This window comes from Cebus imitator, unplaced genomic scaffold (assembly GCF_001604975.1).
Source record: "Cebus imitator isolate Cc_AM_T3 unplaced genomic scaffold, Cebus_imitator-1.0 Scaffold93, whole genome shotgun sequence".
NCBI lineage: Eukaryota > Metazoa > Chordata > Mammalia > Primates > Cebidae > Cebus > Cebus imitator.
Genome location: NW_016107408.1, coordinates 4,485,009 through 4,503,293, shown reverse-complemented (window position 1 = coordinate 4,503,293; position 18,285 = coordinate 4,485,009). Strand labels below are relative to the sequence as shown.

The 18,285-nt window shown below is 48.7% G+C and overlaps 1 protein-coding gene across 1 annotated transcript in view; it reads right to left on the bottom strand.

Moving 5' to 3' along the window:
* Positions 1 to 18,285, bottom strand: part of DNAI2 (dynein axonemal intermediate chain 2) — a 35,242-nt gene that overhangs the window by 7,461 nt on the left and 9,496 nt on the right. Inside the window, exons 4-9 of the mRNA XM_037740997.1 lie at positions 17,796 to 17,917; positions 14,526 to 14,668; positions 13,107 to 13,220; positions 4,633 to 4,772; positions 3,310 to 3,432; positions 1 to 61 (exon numbers count right to left, since the gene is read on the bottom strand). Of these exons, the coding sequence (XP_037596925.1) occupies positions 1 to 61; positions 3,310 to 3,432; positions 4,633 to 4,772; positions 13,107 to 13,220; positions 14,526 to 14,668; positions 17,796 to 17,917 (703 nt within the window). The remainder of the gene's footprint in view (positions 62 to 3,309; positions 3,433 to 4,632; positions 4,773 to 13,106; positions 13,221 to 14,525; positions 14,669 to 17,795; positions 17,918 to 18,285) is intronic.

The following is an 18,285-nucleotide window of genomic DNA, read 5'->3' as shown; positions in this document are numbered from 1 at the left end:
TGGCCTTGCGGTTGCAGGAGATGATGATGCCCTGCTCGGTGCCCACCATGAACTTGGTGGGCTGTGGAAGGAGCGACACAGGAGGGGAAGGCTCCGTGAACCATCAGCTCTGCACTTAGCGGGCATGGCCAGGTGCCTGCTGGGGTGGGGTCTGCAGGTGCCAGAAAGGCCTTCAGATCAAGCCTCTGCTCGGGCTATGGCCGCACCGGGAGAGCTGTCCCTACTCTTCCCGGGATCCTCAGACCCCACCTTGTTTTTGGAAGCTGCTCCAGGAGCCTGTGCTTAGTGAAGCCCACCCTGGCGCCGGCAGGCCCTGGAGGGTCGTCACTAGCTCCCTTCACAGCCCATCACTGTGACCACGATGCATTTGGCCATCAAGACCCTGATGTTTGTTTACAGGCAGAGTAAACAAGGCCCAGGGAGGGGAAGCAGTGTGACCCACCCAGGTCACTCGCAGGATGGGCTGAGCCTGCCCTGGCAGGACAGTGACATTTGTCTTTCTTCTTTTTCTTTTCTTTGAGGCAGAGTCTCGCACTGTCGCCTGGGCTGAAGTGCAGTGCTGCGATCTAGGCTCACTGCAACCTCTGCCTTCCAGGTTCAAGAGATTCTTCTGCCTCAGCCTCCCAAGTATCTGGGATTACAGGTACCCGCCACCACCCGGCTAATTTTTTTGTGTTTTTAGTAGAGACGGGGTTTCACCATGTTGGCCAGGCTGGTCTCCAACTCCTGAGCTCAGGTGATCCACCCACCTTGGGCTCCCAAAGTGCTGGGATTACAGGCGTGAGCCACTGCGCCCAGCCGACAGTGACATCTGTCAGCTTTGTCCAGGCTGGTGTCCCTGAGAACTCAGAGCAGGTGGCCAATCAGCACTCAGGAAGCCGCTTGGCAGCTGGTGATGTGATTTGTCCCTCTACTGCTGGCTGGTGAGCTCTTTGAGGGGTGCAAGCTTGTCTTACGTGGGCCCATTGCCCACAAACTGACCTCTAATAGCTGCCCACTTCACTGCGGACTGAATACACAAAGGCTGGTCTCTGGACTCCTGATCCAGTGCTCCCTCTGAGCACAACCCCCTCCATCATGCAATGCCCCGCCTCGTTCACGGCTCCGTGGCTGAACTTCCGGGCTAGATCGGACAACCTCCACCAGCAGGGCCTGAGCCTACCATGGCACTGTGTCCCCAGCATTCCAAATGGAAAAAGCAGCTGAGTGACGTAGGGGACGAGCATGCTGAAGGGGGGCCTTTGTCAGTGGGCTCAGATTGAGGGAATGTGCTCTCTTTCCAGGTCCACAAGGGGGCACAGTTTTAAGGGCAAAAAATTCCCAAGTGCCATGCATAACCCACCCACGCCCCATGCCTCTCTATCCGGGAGATTTAACAGTCTCTGTTTTAATTTTCCAACGCACAGGAAAGGGTCAAAGGTCAACCACTCCAGCGGAAGTTCTAAGGAACCCCTTTCATTGGCCAGGGGTCTTGGAGAAGGTGGGGGGGTCCTCAGGTTAAAAGTCCCCTTCTTCCACACCCCGTCAGGCTCCATGTTTGGGTCCCCTTCCGCAAACACCCCCTTTGTGGAAGCCATCTTTCTCTCTCCTGCCTTTTCCCTCTGGAGTCCCCTTCCACACGCCCTCGTGGAAGCCTGTCTTCCCCTCCTAAGCTCCATCTCTATTCCCATGCAATCAGTGTGGAAGCTGCTCTCCTCTCCCAGATTCCATCTTTCTGGATTCTCTCGCTCAGTGTGAGAGGACTCTTCCTTCTCTGGTTTTCCCTCTTCTGGGAACCCTTCTTGCTCAGTGTGAGAGCGGCTTTTCTTTCTGTTGCTCAGTGTGAGAGCTAGCTGTTTCTTTCTCTCTTCTCCTGTTTCTCTCTCTACCTAAATAAATCACTTTCCGCAAACACTTTTTGAGCCTAGTATTTACTTTACAAGTGCACCTGCCGTGGTCCCCTCTCTCATTCTTGAGAGAGCAGGACATCAAGAACCTACAACATTCTCTTGGGGGAGCTGTGCCTCCCCGGCACCCCAAAATCCCGGTCACAGGATGTCCTCAGCAGGCGATGACCCAGCCCCTACAGAACGTTTTCCTGAGCCCTTGCCACCCCAACCTCCATGCGCAGTGCCTCGTCCTCTGGGGAGGGGGTCAGTTGAATGGTCTCCTCATCCCACCAGCATTCATCTCTCAGCCTTGGGCTGGGGTTGCCCAGGCAGGTTCAAGGCCAGAGCCTCCCAAAGCCCCAGGAATGGTGGCACATGACCCAGAAGCAAACAAGTGACACCTGCAAGGGGGAACCAGGCCTGGGCTGCACTAAGACCAAAACCAAGACTCAGCCCACGCCAAAAGCCAACAACAAGGGAAAGCTGCCTTCTTGTTTTAGAGAGGAAGTCTTCCTTTGCTGCTTCTAGAAGCTTCCCTCCTCTAACACATTTGCATTATGCTCAGACTTTGATTTTTCATTTTTTTCCTTTTCTTACGTAGGGACAGCGTCTTGCTGTGTTGCCCAGGCTGGTCTTGAACTCCTAGACTCAAGTGATCCTCCCACCACAGCCTCCCAAAGTGCTGGAATTACAGGTGTGAGCCACCATGCCTGGCCTCACATTGATGTTTTCCTTCCTTCCTTCCTTCCTTCCTTCCTTCCTTCCTTCCTTCCTTCCTTCCTTCCCTCCTTCCTTTTTCTTTCCTTTTTCTCTCTCTCTTTCTTTTTTGGTAAAGATTGAGGGTCTTACTATGTACCCAGGCAGGTCTTGAATTCTCGGCCTCCCAAAGTGCTGGGATTACAGGTGGCAGCCACCGTGCTCGGCCAAATGAATATTTCTTTGTCATTCTTTCTTAGTTACCGAACACTGAGGCCATGCCTGTGCTCTGGTTTTCCAAGCAGCCTGCTCTGACCTCATTTTCCTCTCCAATAACTCTTCTTTCCCCAGAGGAGGGCAGATGACCGGCCTAGGGCCCCCGTGCCAGGTAGGGCCAGGACCTGGGTTGGGGACTAGGCTTCACGACGTTGGTGCTGGGCGTGACCTTCCCCACAAAACAGGGCATTTCTGAAATTGTCCTGTCAAAAGACTGCCCTTTGTGTTAAGCTGGGCTGCTGGCCAAAAGATGACCTTGGTGCGATGATGACTATGGTGTCCTTCTTCAAGGAGCTCTGCTGCCCCCTGCTGGAAAGTTGTTGTAAAGGCCACACACGTCTAGGATGGCTGCAGGAAGGTTGGCCTCTCTGGGCTGGTGCTGGGTTCCGTGAGCTCCTGACATCCTAGCCATGGCCTGTCTTCAGCCCTGGCTGCCCTGGCAATGGAAGGGACAGCAACAGACACTCACCAAAGTAGATTCAAACTCCAGGGAGATGGCCCCCAAGGCATTTTCCAACTGCTCCTTTCTGGTGATGTCCATGATCACGACCTCAGTGGGCTCACTTATCTTTCGGATGTCCCACCACATGACCTGGTGGGAGGAGGGGTGACTGTCAGACCTGCAGGCCCTGCATTCCCCACTCCCACTGCTTTTGCCTTCCCCACCCCCGCCCCACCTTCCTGGGGCCAGCCACTGGGCCACAAACGATGGGGCCCCCAGCAATCCGTGGGAGCAAATACACTTCGAGGATTGCTGCTCTGTCCACAGTCCCCACACCTGGCTGATCTTCAGAGTCACCGGCAAGCTTCATAAAATCCAGATGCGGGGGCCTCGCCCCTGACCTACTGAACCAAAACCAGGCGAAAGGCCAAGAATCTGTACACGTCGAGACTCCCCGCCATAAGGCGATGTCCGGCAATGTTAAAAATGCACGTGTTTCCGGACCTAGAAGTCCCGCCGCCAGCAATGTCTGTGGTAGATTATCCCCGCACGTGTGCTATAATCTGTGTATAAAGACGCTCTTTGGTACATTTTGGGGAGTAGCAGCAAACTACTAGAATCCATATATAAATAATGGCTCACCCACACGATGCCATGATTAACAGGCATGGGGCAGCAGTTTACGAAACATGAAACTATCTCCAAGGTACACAAGATGAAAAACATCAAGTACAGAACAGTGTACAAAGTGTACAAAAAGAAAGTGAAGAAGAGAAATGTGTTTCCTTGAATATGCAGAGACTAGCTCTGAAGGCAGACATAAGAGATGGTTGCCTGCAGGGAGGGGAGAAGGTGCAGAAGGAGGTGGGAGGAAGGCATTTTCCTTTTTGTACCTATTAGATTCTGTTCTGTGGGCATGTATTATCACTATTCGATTTTAAAATAAAGTGTTAGGCCAGGCATTCATGCCTGACACCTGTAATCCCAGCATTTTGGGAGGCCAAGACAGGTGGATCACCTGAAGTCAGGAGTTCGAGACCAGCCTGGCCAACATGGCGAAACCCCATCTCCACTAAAAACAAAAAAATTAGCCAGGTGTGGTGGTGGGTGCCTGTAATTGCAGCTACTTGGGAGGCTGAGGCAGGAGAATTGCTTGAACCCAGGAGGCAGAGGTTGCAGTGAGCCAAGATTGCACCATTGTACTCCAGCATGGGCAAGTTGTCTCAAAACAAAATAAAATATAAAATAAAATGTGTTAAAGAAAATGTCCCCAGGGATTCTGATGGGGAATCAGGGAACTGTTACTGTCTCCTCCTTCCCTTGCCTCCCCAGTGTCTGGCCGGTGGGTACCTGCCCATCTGTGGATGCTGAGAAGCATTCGGTGCCCGTCTTTGACTGCAGCCAGATGGTGCCATACACAGGGTCTCGGTGGCTGAACTCGATGGTGGATAGGTCAGCCACCAGGCTGCCCTTCCGGGTGTCCCAGCAGGCTGGAGAGGAAGGAGATGAAGAAGCGGTGTAGGCAGGCAAGGGTTTCCTTCCCTGGGGCAGGGAGCGGTGGCGGGGGGTGCCTGCTGCTTCCGGTTTGGCAGGTATGTGGTTTTTTAGAATTAGGGCTTGGTTCCAATCAGCCTGAGTTTCCTACCAGCCCCCACAGACCCTCTGGAGAAACTCCAAGAGTGCAAGCTTCATTTAGTCCCTGAGCCCCTCCCAGGCATCGACTCCCTATACAACACTCGACCCGGGGAAAGCCTCTGGGGACAGGACAGGCAGAGTGGCAGGGGAACACATGAGGGTAGTCAGGGCAGGCCTCTTGGAGGCAGTGACAGATGGCTGGGATGGAAGGCCAGCCTCAGATGGAGGGAGCCAGGCGAGAGGAGAGCTGAGTCCCTGCCACTGGGAAAAGCACGCAGAAAGGCCCCATTTAGGCGAATCTCTTTGCTGCATTAGCTCATTCTCTTTTATCCTTTGCGCCTCTGCTGCCTCTGTTGGAGAGAAACTTACAGAGCTTCAGCGTTTACTGTGATCTGTTATCAGTGCTCTGCCAAGAATGATGGAAGGTTATCTGTCCCTTGTCCAGTGGGGTTTCGTTTCCATTTTCCCATGAGTGCACAGTGAGGACTCACCCTATCACTCAGAGCTGTTTCTCCTTAGTATTTCTTGGAGAAATACTAAGTCAAAGCTTACGAACTAAGTACTTTTAAGTAGTTACAAATAACAAAGTACTTAGTTCATAAGCTTTGACTTAGTATTTCTCCAAGTCCAAGGCATTTGCCCCCTGAAATGAGATGGTCCAGAAATGTTTTCTTAGATAAGCCTGCTCAGCCAGGCACAGAGGCACATTAGGAGGCTGAGGCAAAAGGATTGCTTGAGCCCAGGATTTCAAGACCAGCTTGGGCAACATAGTGAGACCCCGTTAAAAAATAAGCCGGGCATGGTGGTACATCCCTGTAGTCCCTGCTGCTCGGGAGGCTGAGGTGGGAGAATTGCCTGAGCCTGGGAGGTTGAGGCTGCAGTGTAAGATTGTGTCACTGCACTCCAGCCTGGGCAACAGAGCAAGACCCTGCCTCAAAAAATAAAGACAGACCAGGCGTGGTGGCTGATGCCTGTAATCCCAGCACTTTGGGAGGCTAAGGTAGGCAGTTCACTTGAGGTCAGGAGTTTGAGACCAGCTTGGCCAATGTGGTGAAAGACTTGTCTCTACTAAAAATACAAAAGAAAAAAAAAAATCAGCCAGGTGTGGTGGCAGGTGCCTGTAATCCCAGCTTCTCAGGAGGCAGGAGAATCGCTTGCACCTGGGAGGCGAGGTTGCAGTGAGCCGAGATCACGCCATTGCCCTCCAGCCTGGGCAACAAAGTGAGACTATAAGAATATCTCAAAAACAAAACAAAAAATAAAAATAAAAGATAAGCCTGCTCTGCTTTGGCAAAGCAGTGCTCAAGGGTATGTCCCACTGGGTCCCACATGGCCCTACAGGGCCCTTCTTGGAGCAGCAAAGCACCAGAGCCTGGGCTGGTATGAGCTGGCATGAAAAACCACTGAAAGAGGTTATGAATAATGAGTGAGGCAAGGCTCCTGAATTAATCATGGCAAAGTGGCTCTGCTTCAGGCTTTTAGAGCTCTGGCACCCAGATAATTTGGCAGGGATGTTTAAGGGAGCCCGGGTCTATTCCATACTCTGAAAGCTCCTCTGGGTGGGGGGCAGCAGGTCTGAGAGGGAGCTTGGGGCCTCAGGAAGCAGCTGACTACAGAGAGTTTCCCAGGAGGAGTTTCTCAGCCATCCTGGCCCCCGCCACAGCAAAAGTGAGAACACAGACAGGTGGGAGGAGTGGGGGATTCTTTTCATGCCCAGGGTCAAGACTGTCCTGGGTGTAGTTATGGGTTGGGTGTCTGGCGACTTCAGGGTCAGGGGAACAGAACAGGTAGGGACATTCAGAGCCAATCCAGGCAGATGACTTCTGATCTCACTAGGTATTGAAAAAAAGAAAAAAGGCAGTCTTGGCTGGATGTGGTGGCTCATGCCTATAATCCCAGCACTTTGGAAGGTCAAGGCGGTGGATCATTTGAGGTCAGGAGTTTGAGACCAGCCCAGCAAACATGGCAAAACTCTGTTTGTATTAAAAATACAAAAATTAGCCAGGTGTGGTGGCACGTGCCAGCCACTCGGGAGGCTGAGGCAGGAGAATCACTTGAACTCCGGAGACAGAGATTGCAGTGAGCCAAGATTGCACCACTGCACTCCAGCCTGGGTGACAGAGCGAGACTCTGTCTCAAAAAAAAAAAAAAAGTTATCCAGGTGTGCCATCAACAAACCGTGAAGTATGGACCTCCGAAAATTCTCTCCTCCATAATAGCAGTGAGAAAACTGGCAAAAATGGTCAGAATCAACTTTTTCAGAACTCTGGAAATTAGCTAGAGGCTTACAGCAGTCGGGAGAATGTTTATTCAAGAAAAACAGTAGAATCTGGGTGAAAAAAAAAAAAAACAGTGGTATTTTCACTTGCCCTAGTTAAGATAGCACACTCCGCAGTTCCGCGGTGGCCTTGAAAAATCACATTCTGTGCTCCTGATGAAAAACAGCAGCCTGGCGCCACCAGAGGGAGCAGAATGGGCTGGAGCTCCTTTCAAGTCTCATGCCCAGAGAACTGCCATTACCTAACCTGTCTGGCGGTTCCCTGATAAGGCTCCTCCTGCAAGGCTGGCTGTAATTGACTTGGTTCAGCCTTTGCCTGGTGTGAAAAGTCTTTTCATCAGGATGTAATTGCAGGCAACTGACTAACTCTGCAGCTTCCTGAGGCAGTGGATAACAGGGGCGGCAAGGAATAGACCGACGAAAAGGCTTAAAAGGAAAAGCTGGGCCAGGTACAGTCACGCCTGTAATCCTAGCACTTTGAGGGGCTGAGGCAGGACTGCTTGAGGCCAGGAGTTCACAACCAACCTGATCAACATAGCAAAACCCCATCCCTATATTCTCTCTCTCTCCCCCTCCCTCCCTCCCATGCTCTCTCTCTCTCTCTCTCTCTCTCTCTCTCTCTCTCTCTTCTCTCTCTTTCTCTTTATTTCTCTCTTTAGAGACAAGATCTCACTATGCTGCCCAGGCTAGTTTTGAACTCCCGAACTCAGGCGATCCTCCCGCCTCGGCCTCCCAAAGTGCTAGGATTACAGCCGTGAACCACCATGCTTGGCCTCTATTATATTTAAACAAAAAAGTAAATTAAAAAAAGGAAAAGCCTGAGCATGATGTGTTCACAAGGGCTTTGAAAAGCTCTGACAGATTCCTGGGAGTCTAGAAGGTCACATGTGTGGACAGAGCTGTGTGCATGCCCAGAGCTGTGTCATGCTCAGGAAAGCTGATAAAGCCCTAACTCTCATCTCTGGCTGACCTCATCCCTGCACTGACGCTAAGGCAGAGTTGACAATGGCCTGCTGCGTGTAAAGGCATGCTCACACGCACACAGAGCCCCTTAGCAGAGAAGGGGAGGTGTTTTTGGTGACAGATGCTTAAGGAAATTTTTGTCCAATTATTCACTAATCACCAAGCTAAGCAGAGACTACAGAGGGCACATGTGGCAGAGAATACAGACTTTCCAGAACCAGCTAAGAAAATTCATGAATGCAACAAAGAACAACTATAGCAAACAGCGACAGCACAAATTCTGCGAGGCCTGTCGACCTGATCTGCAAAGCTCCCAAATAAGATCATACACAAAGTATAGTTTTTGATAAAAAATAGTATAAGACATGCCAAGAAATAAAAATATATGGCCCATTACAGGAATGAAAAAGCAATAAACAGAGACTGTCCCCAAGAAGCCCAAATGTCAGCCTAACTACACAAAGGCCTTACATCAGCTCTGCTAAACACACTCAGAGAACTAAAGGAAGTCACATCGAAAGAACTCAAGAAAAGCATGTGACAGTATCTCACCAAATAAAAAGTACAATAGACAGAAATTATTAGTAGTAGTATTGGAGACAAGAGTTTCGCTTTGTTGCCCAGCCTGGAGTGCAGTGGCATGGTCTCAGCTCACTGCAACCTCCGCCTCCTGGGTTTAAGCAATTCCCTTGCCTCAACCTCCCAACTAGGTGGGACTACAGGTGCATGCCACCACACCTGACTGATTTTTTTTTTTTTAATTTTAGTAGAGACAGGGGGGTTTGATCATGTTGCCCAGGCTGGTCTTGAACTCCTGAGCTCAGGTAATCCACCCACCTCAGCCTCCCAAAGTGCTGGGATTACAGGCATGAGCCACTGCACCTGAACAAGACAGAAATTACTTTTTAAAAAAGAGCAAATAGAAATTCTGGAGCCAATCACCAAAACAAACATATGGTAGAGAAGCTTCAGGATGGCATATTTGAGCAAGCAGAAGAATCACTGAACTCGAAGAAGAGTCAATTGAGATTATGTAGTCTGAGGAATAGAAAGAAAAGAGAACAAAGAAAAACAGAGTCTAAAGACCTATGGGACACCACCAAGCATGCCAACATACACATAATGGAAGTCACAGAAGGAGAGGAGAGAGAGATAGGGTAGGAAAGGATATTTGAGGAAATAATGGTTGTAAATATTCCATATTTGATTTTTTTTTAAAATCAATCTATACATCCAAGAAACTCAATGAATTCCAGGTGGGATAAACTCAAAGATATCCATACCTTGAAACATCATAATCAAAGCTGAAGCCAGAGACTCTTGAAAGAAGCGAGAGAAAAAAATGACTCATCACACACATGGGGTCATCAATGAGGTCAACAGCTGAAGCTGGGCGAAGTGGCTCCCGCCTGAAATCCCAGCACTTTGGGAGGCTGAGGTGGGAGAATTGCTTGAGGCCAGGAGTTCGAGACCAGTCTGGGTAACAGAGCAAGACCCCATCTCTACAAAAATTAAAAAATAAAAAAGTTGCTGGGTGTGGTGACATCCCAGCTACTCAGGAGGCTGAGGAGGATTGCTTGAGCCCAGGAGTTTGAGGCTGCAGTGAGCTATATTCATGGCACTGCATTCCAGCTTGGGTGACAGAGTGAGATGCTATCTCTAAAAAAAATAGAAAAGAAAGAAAGAAAAAAGAAATGATAAGAGAATTAAAATGGTACACTAGAAAATATGTAACACAAAAGAAGGCAGTTATGGAGAAAGAACCAAAAAAATAAGATATATAGAAAAAAGCCAAATGGCAGATGTAAATCCTGCTTTATCAGTAATTACATTAATGTAAATAGATTAAACTCTCCACTTAAAACCAGAGTTTGACAGAATAGATTAAAAGGAAAAAAACTATAATCCAGGCTGGGCACCGTGGCTCATGCCTGTGATCCTAGCACTTTGGGAGGCCGAGGTGGGCAGATCACTTGAGGCTAGGAGTTCGAGACCAGCCTGGCCAATGTGGTGAAACCCTGTCTCTACTAAAAATACAAAAATTAGCCTGGCTTGGTGGCTCGCACCTATAATCCCAGCTTATTTGGGAGGCTGAGGCAGGAAAATAACTTTAACCTGGGAGGTAGAAGTTGCAGTGAGCTAAGATTGTGCCACTGCACTCCAGCCTGGCGACAGAGAGAGACTCCATCTCAAAAAAAAAAAAAAAAAAAATTATGATCCATTTGTATGTCAGCTATATCTAATCTACAAGAGGCATACTTTATTATTATTTTTATTTTTTTGAGATGGAGATATTATATACTGATAAAAAGGTGAATTAACTAGGAAAACATAACAACTATAAACATGTATATGTACCAAAAAACATAGCCTTAACATACAGGAAGCAAAATTTGACAAAATTGAAGGAGAAATAGACAATGCAACAATAATAATTGCAGATGTCAGTATCCGACTTTCAATAATAGATTGAATAGTAACGACTAGGTGAAGGATCAGTGAGGAAATAGAAGTCTTGACCAGCGCTGTGAACAAGACCTCCCAGACATCTACAGAACACACCACTGGACAATGAGCAGAAGATAGTCTTCCCAAGTGCTCATGGAACGGTCTCCAGGATAGATAATACACTAGGCCATAAAACAAGTCTCAATAAATTTTAAAAGGCTGAAATAAGGCCAGGCATGGTGGTTCACGTCTATAATCCCAGCACTCCAAGAGGCCAGCTGAGGCGGGTGGATAGCTTGAGCCCAGGAGTTTAAGACCAGCCTGGGAAACATAGTGAAACCTGTGTCTACAAAAACTACAAAAATTAGCTAAGCATGGTGGCACATGCCTGTAGTCCCAGCCACTCGGGAGGCTGAGGTAGGAGGATTGCCTAGACCCAGGAGGTCAAGGCTGCAACGAGCTGTGATTGGCCCACTGCACGCCAGTCTGGGCAATAGAGCAAAACTCTGTCATAAAAAAAAAAAAAAAAAAAAAGATTGAAATAATGCAAAGTGTATTTTCTGACCAAACTGAAATGAAACTAGGAATCAATAACCAAAGGAAAACTAGAACATTTATATATATATGTGGAAGATAAACAACATATTCCTAAACACCAATGGATCAAAGAAGAATTCAAAAGGGAAACTAGAAAATACTTTGAAATAAATGAACATGAAAATATTCCACACCAAAGCATATGGGAAGCAGTTAAAGTAGTGTTTACAGGGAAATTTACAACTCTAGATGCCTATATTTTTTAAAATCCCAAATCAATAGCCTAACTTTCCACCTTGAGACATTCGAAAAATTAGAGCAAATTAATTTAAAAACAAACAGAAAGAAAGACGTAAAAAAAATATTGGTGTGAAAAGAAATAGAGAATTAAAAAACAACTGAGAAAAATCAATACAGCCAAAAGTTGGTTCTTTGAAAAGAAAATGAAATTGACAGCCCTCTAGGTAGTCTGACCAAGTAAAAAAGAGTAAAGTTGGATTACTTTAATTACTAAATTACTGAATTCAGGAATGAAATTACTAAAGTCAGGAATGAAATAGGGAAATTACTACCAACACTGCAGAAATGAAAATGATTATAAGGGAGCCAGTCATGGTCGCTCATGGGACCATGGCACTTTGGGGGGCCGAGGCGGGCGAACCAAGAGGTCAGGAGTTCAAGACCAGCCTGACCAACATGATGAAACCCCATCTCCACTAAAAATACAAAAATTAGCCAGGTGTGGTGGCAAGCGCCTGTAATCCCAGCTACTCAGGAGGCTGAGGCAGGAGAATCTCCTGAACCCCGGAGGTGGAGACTGCAGTGAGCTGAGATCATGCCACTATACCCCAGCCTGGGCAACAGAGTGAGACTCCATCTCAAAAAAGAAGGAAAGAAAGAAAGAAAGAAAAGAAAAAGAAAGAAAGAAAGAAAGAAAGAAAGAAAGAAAGAAAGAAAGAAAGAAAGAAAGAAAGAAAGAAAGAAAGAAAGAAAGACAGAAAGAAAGAAAGAAAGAAAGAAAAGAAAAGGATTGTAAGGGAACACTGTGAACAATTATATGTCAACTAGACAACTTGATGAAATGGAAAAGTTCCTAGAAAGACAGAAACTATCAAAACTAATTAAATAACAGAAAATGTGAACAGATCTATAACAATAAAGGGACTGAATTAGTAATTTTTAAGTTTCCAAAGAAGAAAACCCGGGAACCAGATGACTTCACTGATGAGTTCTACCAAACGTTTCAAGAATTAATACTGGCCAGGCCGGTGGCTCACACCAGTAATCCTAGCACTTTGGAAGGTCAAGGCAGGAGGATGACTTGAGGTCAAGAATTCGAGACCAGTCTGTCCAACATGGTGAAACCCCAATTCTACTGAAACAATACAAAAATTGGCTGGGTGTGGTGGCATGGGCCTGTAGTTCCAGCTACTCGGGAGGCTGAGGCAGGAGAATCACTTGACTCCGAGAGGTGGAGGCTGCAGTGAGCTGAGATCACGCTACTACACTCCAGCCTGGGTGACAGAGCGAGGCTGTCTCAAAAAAAAGAATTAATACCAATTCTTCATAAAATTCCAAACACAGAAGAGAAAGGAACACTTCCCAACTCATTCTATAAGGCCAGTAGTATCCATAATCGTTAGCATGTGGGTTTCCCGGACTGCCTCTCCCAAAATGGGGCTCCCCAATGCTCTCATCATCCCTTTATGGCTGGCCCTAGTCAAATATTCTCTGACTTTACTTGAACTACAGTTTTTAAAAACTGCTTATTTTGAGCTGATTTTAGATTTACAATAGTAACAGGAGATACTGCTGCGGTGTCAGCAAAACCTGCCTCACCGGTGTCTGCAGTTGGTCAGCTATGGGAGGCCCCCACCCTGCTTGGTCCCCTATGGCCAAGCTCAGGGGCTCTGCCCCTCAGCAGCAGGACTGGCTCTGGTTAAGAGCCTGGGCCCCTCCTTACCTATCTGTCCATTGTAGCAGCCACCCAGGAGCACGTGGGAATCTTTGGGGTTGTACTCCAACGTAACGAGCGGGGAAGATGGCTTCAGAGCAAGTTCAGGCTTGTTGGGGTTTTCTAAAAGCAGAAAAAAATTACTGCACCAGGACTGGGAAAAAAAAGGACAGGATCAACGGGGTTCACCCCTTCTGCAGGTGGGGGCACGGTGGGGGGCGCGGTGGTGGGCGGAAGCTTGGAAGCTTCTCCAGTCTGTCCCCAGGCTACATCCCCTGGTCCGCCTTGGCCAGAATCTGGCATTCTTGATCCTAGGGGCTTTGCTGATGGTTTTTCTTTTTGGTGATCAGGATTGGGGTATGCCTATGTATGTGATAATTATATTTCTAGTTCAGTTCCCAGGTTTGGTGTCAAATGAGGTTTTGGTACTAAGGTTTTTACATAAAGTCAACTCTCTGCTAATTTCTTCGAACCAGGTCTGTGGATGCAAATGATGATGGAGTCCACCACCCCATGGGGCTGCTGTCAGAACTCACTGAGCTAGCGGAGTGTCAGGCGTTAGCTCTGTGCCTGGCACCTACACGTTTATTTTAATGATGATGACAATAAAGGGAAGCCAGAGAGCGTGAAGCCACCACCATCTGCTCCCTGCCAGTGCCTTGCCAACCCTTCTGTAGACAATAGTTTGTGCTCCTAAATGGATACACTGCCATGAATTAAAGGTAAGTGTCTGGACGGGTGGGACAAAGGCATGAGTTCTGTTCCTCCGCCCCTTAGGTCCCCTCTCAGTCTGCTGGACACTCTTTCTGATATGCTCTTTTCTCTGATATGCTCTTTGTTTTTTGTGTGTTTTTGAGACAGTCTTGCTCTATCACCCAGACTGGAGTGCAGTGTCGTGATAGCTCACTGCAACCTCTGCCTCCTGGGTTCAAGTGATTCTCCTGCTTCAGTCTCCCAAGTAGCTGGGATTACAGGTTCTGGCCACCATGCCCAGCTAAGTTTTGTATTTTTAGTAGAGATGGGGTTTCACCATGTTAGCCAGGCTGGTCTTGAACTCCTGACATCAGGTAATCCACCTGCCTTGGCCTCCCAAAGTGCTGGGATTACAGGCATGAGTCACTGCGCCCGGCCTGATACACCCTTTAGGGGCTAAGAATTGGGATCCCATGGGGTCAGGTCTTCATGCCTCGGACTAACAATCTGGAATTGGAGGGGGTTTCCTGCTTCTGATTTGACCCTGCTTGGCTCTGCCTGAAGCCAGACAAGGAAGGAAGGAGAAGACTGGCTTCCTCCTCGGTTGCGGGCCCCTCCCTTGAAGCACCAACCCCTTAAGTGTTCATGACCTCCTGTCCCTCCCTCCCCCTCCTCTGCTTGTGCTGGTCCCAGCCCTCAGCTCTCCCAGGCCACTGGGACCCCCCTGCTTCTCACCCAGGTCCCAGATGTATGAATCGTTGCTCATGCCCACAGGTGCCCGCTGAAAATCCAAGCAGGAGTATGCCACTGCCAACTTCCTGTTGCCATCAGGGTGCCAGGAGAGATGTGTGGCAGCCCTCTTGATTTCCTGGGGATCCCTGCAGGGGAGAGGGAAGAGAGCAGAAGGCTGGATGTCAGGTTCCCCAATTTCTCTTTCTTTTCTTTTCCAGACAGAGTCTTGCTCTGTCCCCCAGACAGTAGCATGATCTTGGCTCACCGTGACGTCTGCCTCCCAGGTTCAAGTGATTCTCCTGCTTCAGCCTCCTGAGGAGCTGGGATTACAGGCACCCACCACCATGCATGGCTAATTTCTGTATTTTTAGTAGAGATGAGGTTTCGCCATGCTTCCTCGGCTGGTCTTGAACTCCTGACCTCAGATGATCCACTCGCCACAGCCTCCCAAAGTGCTGGGATTACAGGCCTGAGCCACCGCATCCAGCCCCTCGGATGATTCCTAATGCATCATCCTGCTCGGGTGGTCCATATAAGAGGTCAGAGCCCAGCAGGGCTGGAGGGCAATAGGAAGGGCAGCCCCTGCCCTGCACACCCCCTCCTGCACGCCCCTTGCTCATAGCATTTGGCCCTGCTCTGTACACCATGGGTCAGACCTGCATTAGAAAAGAGTCCTTTCTGGTTGTGCTGGGATTGGGCTAGGTACTTCCCAGGGTCCTAAGTCAGTTGTGGTAGTGAAATGAATTCCCTAGTGTTGGTGTTTGAGGCAAGTCATTTCCAAAAAAAAAAAATACCTTTCCCCTCCATAGTCCTGCATCACCCAGACCCAAGGTCTGACCCCTGCAGGTCCAGAGGCCTCCCCTCCACATTCCCCCGGCACCTCCCCCTGCTCTATTCCAGCCTCCTGCTTGTCTCCACTCATCTGATTGGACATGGGCATCCTTGCTTTTTTCTTCACAGTTAAAACCAAGGCCACAGAGCACGGTCTTTCTCACTTCCACCCACTTCCCTTATAGCAGCCTTCAAGGCCAAGATGTCCTTCTCCCCCAGTCCTCTCCCCGCCCTGTTCCCAAGCTCTTCTTCCTATCAGCTTATTTCATACACCCTACAAAGGTGCTCTGGGATGGGGTATTCGGTTCCTGGCGCTGCTCCAACGAGGTCCCACAAACTGAGTGGCTTCAAATGACAGAAATTGATTCTCTCACAGTACCAGACGCCAGAAGTCCAAAATCACAGATGTTCTCCTCACATGAAGCATATAAACATACATACACGGTCAGGCGCGATGGCTCACACCTGTATTCCCAAGCACTTTGGGAGGCCGAGGCAGGCGGATAACTTGAGGATGAGAGTTCGAGACCAGCCTGACCAACATGGAGAAACCCCTTCTCTACTAAAAATACAAAATTAGCCGGGTGTGGTGGTGCATGCCTGTAATCCCAGCTACTCAGGAGGCTGAGACAGGAGAATCACTTGAACCCAGGAGGCAGAGGTTGCAGTGAGCCGAGATCATGCCATTGCACTCCAGCCTGGGCAACAAGAGTGAAACTTCATATCAAAAACAAAACAAAACAAAAAATCAAAAAACCATACATGGACATATATACACACATACACGTATACACGTATGCATATATTTTTACACATATCCAATCCAATGCTCCTTGACTAACGATGCTGGCTACGTCGGATAAACCCATGGTAAGTTGGAAATATCAGGAGCTAGAAACGCATTGAATCCACCTATCTACCGAGCATCACATCTTAGCCGAGCCTGCGTGCTCAGAACACCTGTATTAGCCTATAGTTGGGCAAAATTGCCTAACACAAAGCCTGTTTTACAATAAAGAGGTGAACAGCGCATGTAATTTACTGAATACTGTACTGAGAGGGAAAAACAGAATGGGTATATGGGCACTTGCAGTACGGTTTCTACTGGATTTGTATTGCTTTTGCACCATTGTGAAATCAAAAAACGGTTTCAGCTGGGGACTGCCCAAAAGTGTCACTCTGCACACACTTCTGCGCTGGCTTTGTTTTGCTTTGCTTTTCACACACTGAAGCCTGGAAATCACTTTGTATCGGCACATAAGAAGTTGCAGTGCTCATTTTTCTTTTGTTTTTTTCTTTTCGGAGACAGAATCTCACTCCATTGCCCAGGCTGGAGTGCAGTGGCGCAATCTCAGCTCGCTGCAACCTCTGCCTCCCAGGTTCAAGTGACTCTCCTGCCTCAGCCTCCCCAGTAGCTGGGATTACAGGTGTGTGCACCACACCCAGCTAATTTCTTTTAAAATTTTATGTAGATGACGTCTCAGTCTGTCTCCCAGGCTGATGTGCAGTGGCACAATCTTGGCTCACTGCAACCTCCACCTCCCAGGTTCAAGTGATTCTCCTACCTCAGCCTCCCAAGGAGCTGGGATTACAGGTGCATGCCATCACACCCAGCTAATTTTTATGTTTTTTAGTAGAGATGGGTTTTCGCCATGTTGGTCAGCCTGGTCTTGAACTCCTGACCTCAGTTGATCTACCTGCCTCAGCCTCCCAAAGTGCTGGGATTACAGGTGTGAGCCACCACACCCGGCTAATTTTTGTATTTTAAGTAGAGGTGGGGTTTCACCATGTTGGCCAGGCTGGTCTCGAACTCCTGTCCTCAGGTAATGTGCCCGCCTTGGCCTCCCAAAGTGCTGAGATTACATGCGTGAGCCATCGCACCCGGCCTGCTGGCTCTTTTTACCAGTGTTGTATGGGTGTACCGGAATTGCCAGAACCAGGCCTCTGCAGATGGGCTTAGCCAGTCTTTGGCTGGCACACATCCTCGGCAGTGAATATCCACACCTGCAGTGATTTCACACACACACACACCTGTGGGATGAATCCCTGGTGTCAAACTGCTGTCTTCTGGGGTTTTTCACAGATATTCTCACATGAGTGCAGGCTGGGGCGGGGGTCTGTTTGCCCACAGCACTGCTAGCTGCTCACGCTAGGTACCCGTATTTACTCTACACTGTGGGAACACGCCCCACTTGTAAATAGCTTGGCAATTTCACTTTCCCTGGAGTCAGCATTCCATTTCCATCAACCAGACCCGCCCCAGAGCAGGGCCACTTCTCTGCTGGGTGCCTTATTACCATGGCGCTTATCACGCTTGGAGCACAGCGAGTGCTGCACCCAGGGCACGCAGTGACTGGCAAGGAGTCACCTTTGGGGGTACCCATGTCCACGCCTTTGGGGGTGGCAGAGGGTGGCCAGTCACCTGCCTAGCTATGGCGCTACCTGAAAACATTGATGGTTTTAGCCGAAGGGGCCTCCTCTGTCACTTCCACGGCCTCCTCGTCGTTGAAATACTCCTCGTAGATGTCAATGGCATTGTTCTGCTTGATGCAGTGCTCCATGATCTGGGGGAACACATCGGAAGTCCTTAGCCATTAAAGGGAGGTCCTTTCAGATTGCTCAGGCCTGCGATGGCGTCTGGGAGGGACAGGACAGGACATAGCCAGGGACCTTTTCCCATCCACCTAACCATGCGCTTTCAACGGGGGAATTTTCAATTGGTTTTTGGGAGTAAAATAATATTACTTTTTATGTACGAAGCATAGAAATACATGCAGCACGTGAAAGATACACAACATGTCTATGGCATTCACATTTTATGGGCCGGGCGCCATGCCTCATGCCTGTAATCCCAGCACTTTGGGAGGTCGAAGCAGGTGGATTACTTGAGGTCAGGAGTTTGAGACCAGCCTGACTAACATGGTGAAACCCC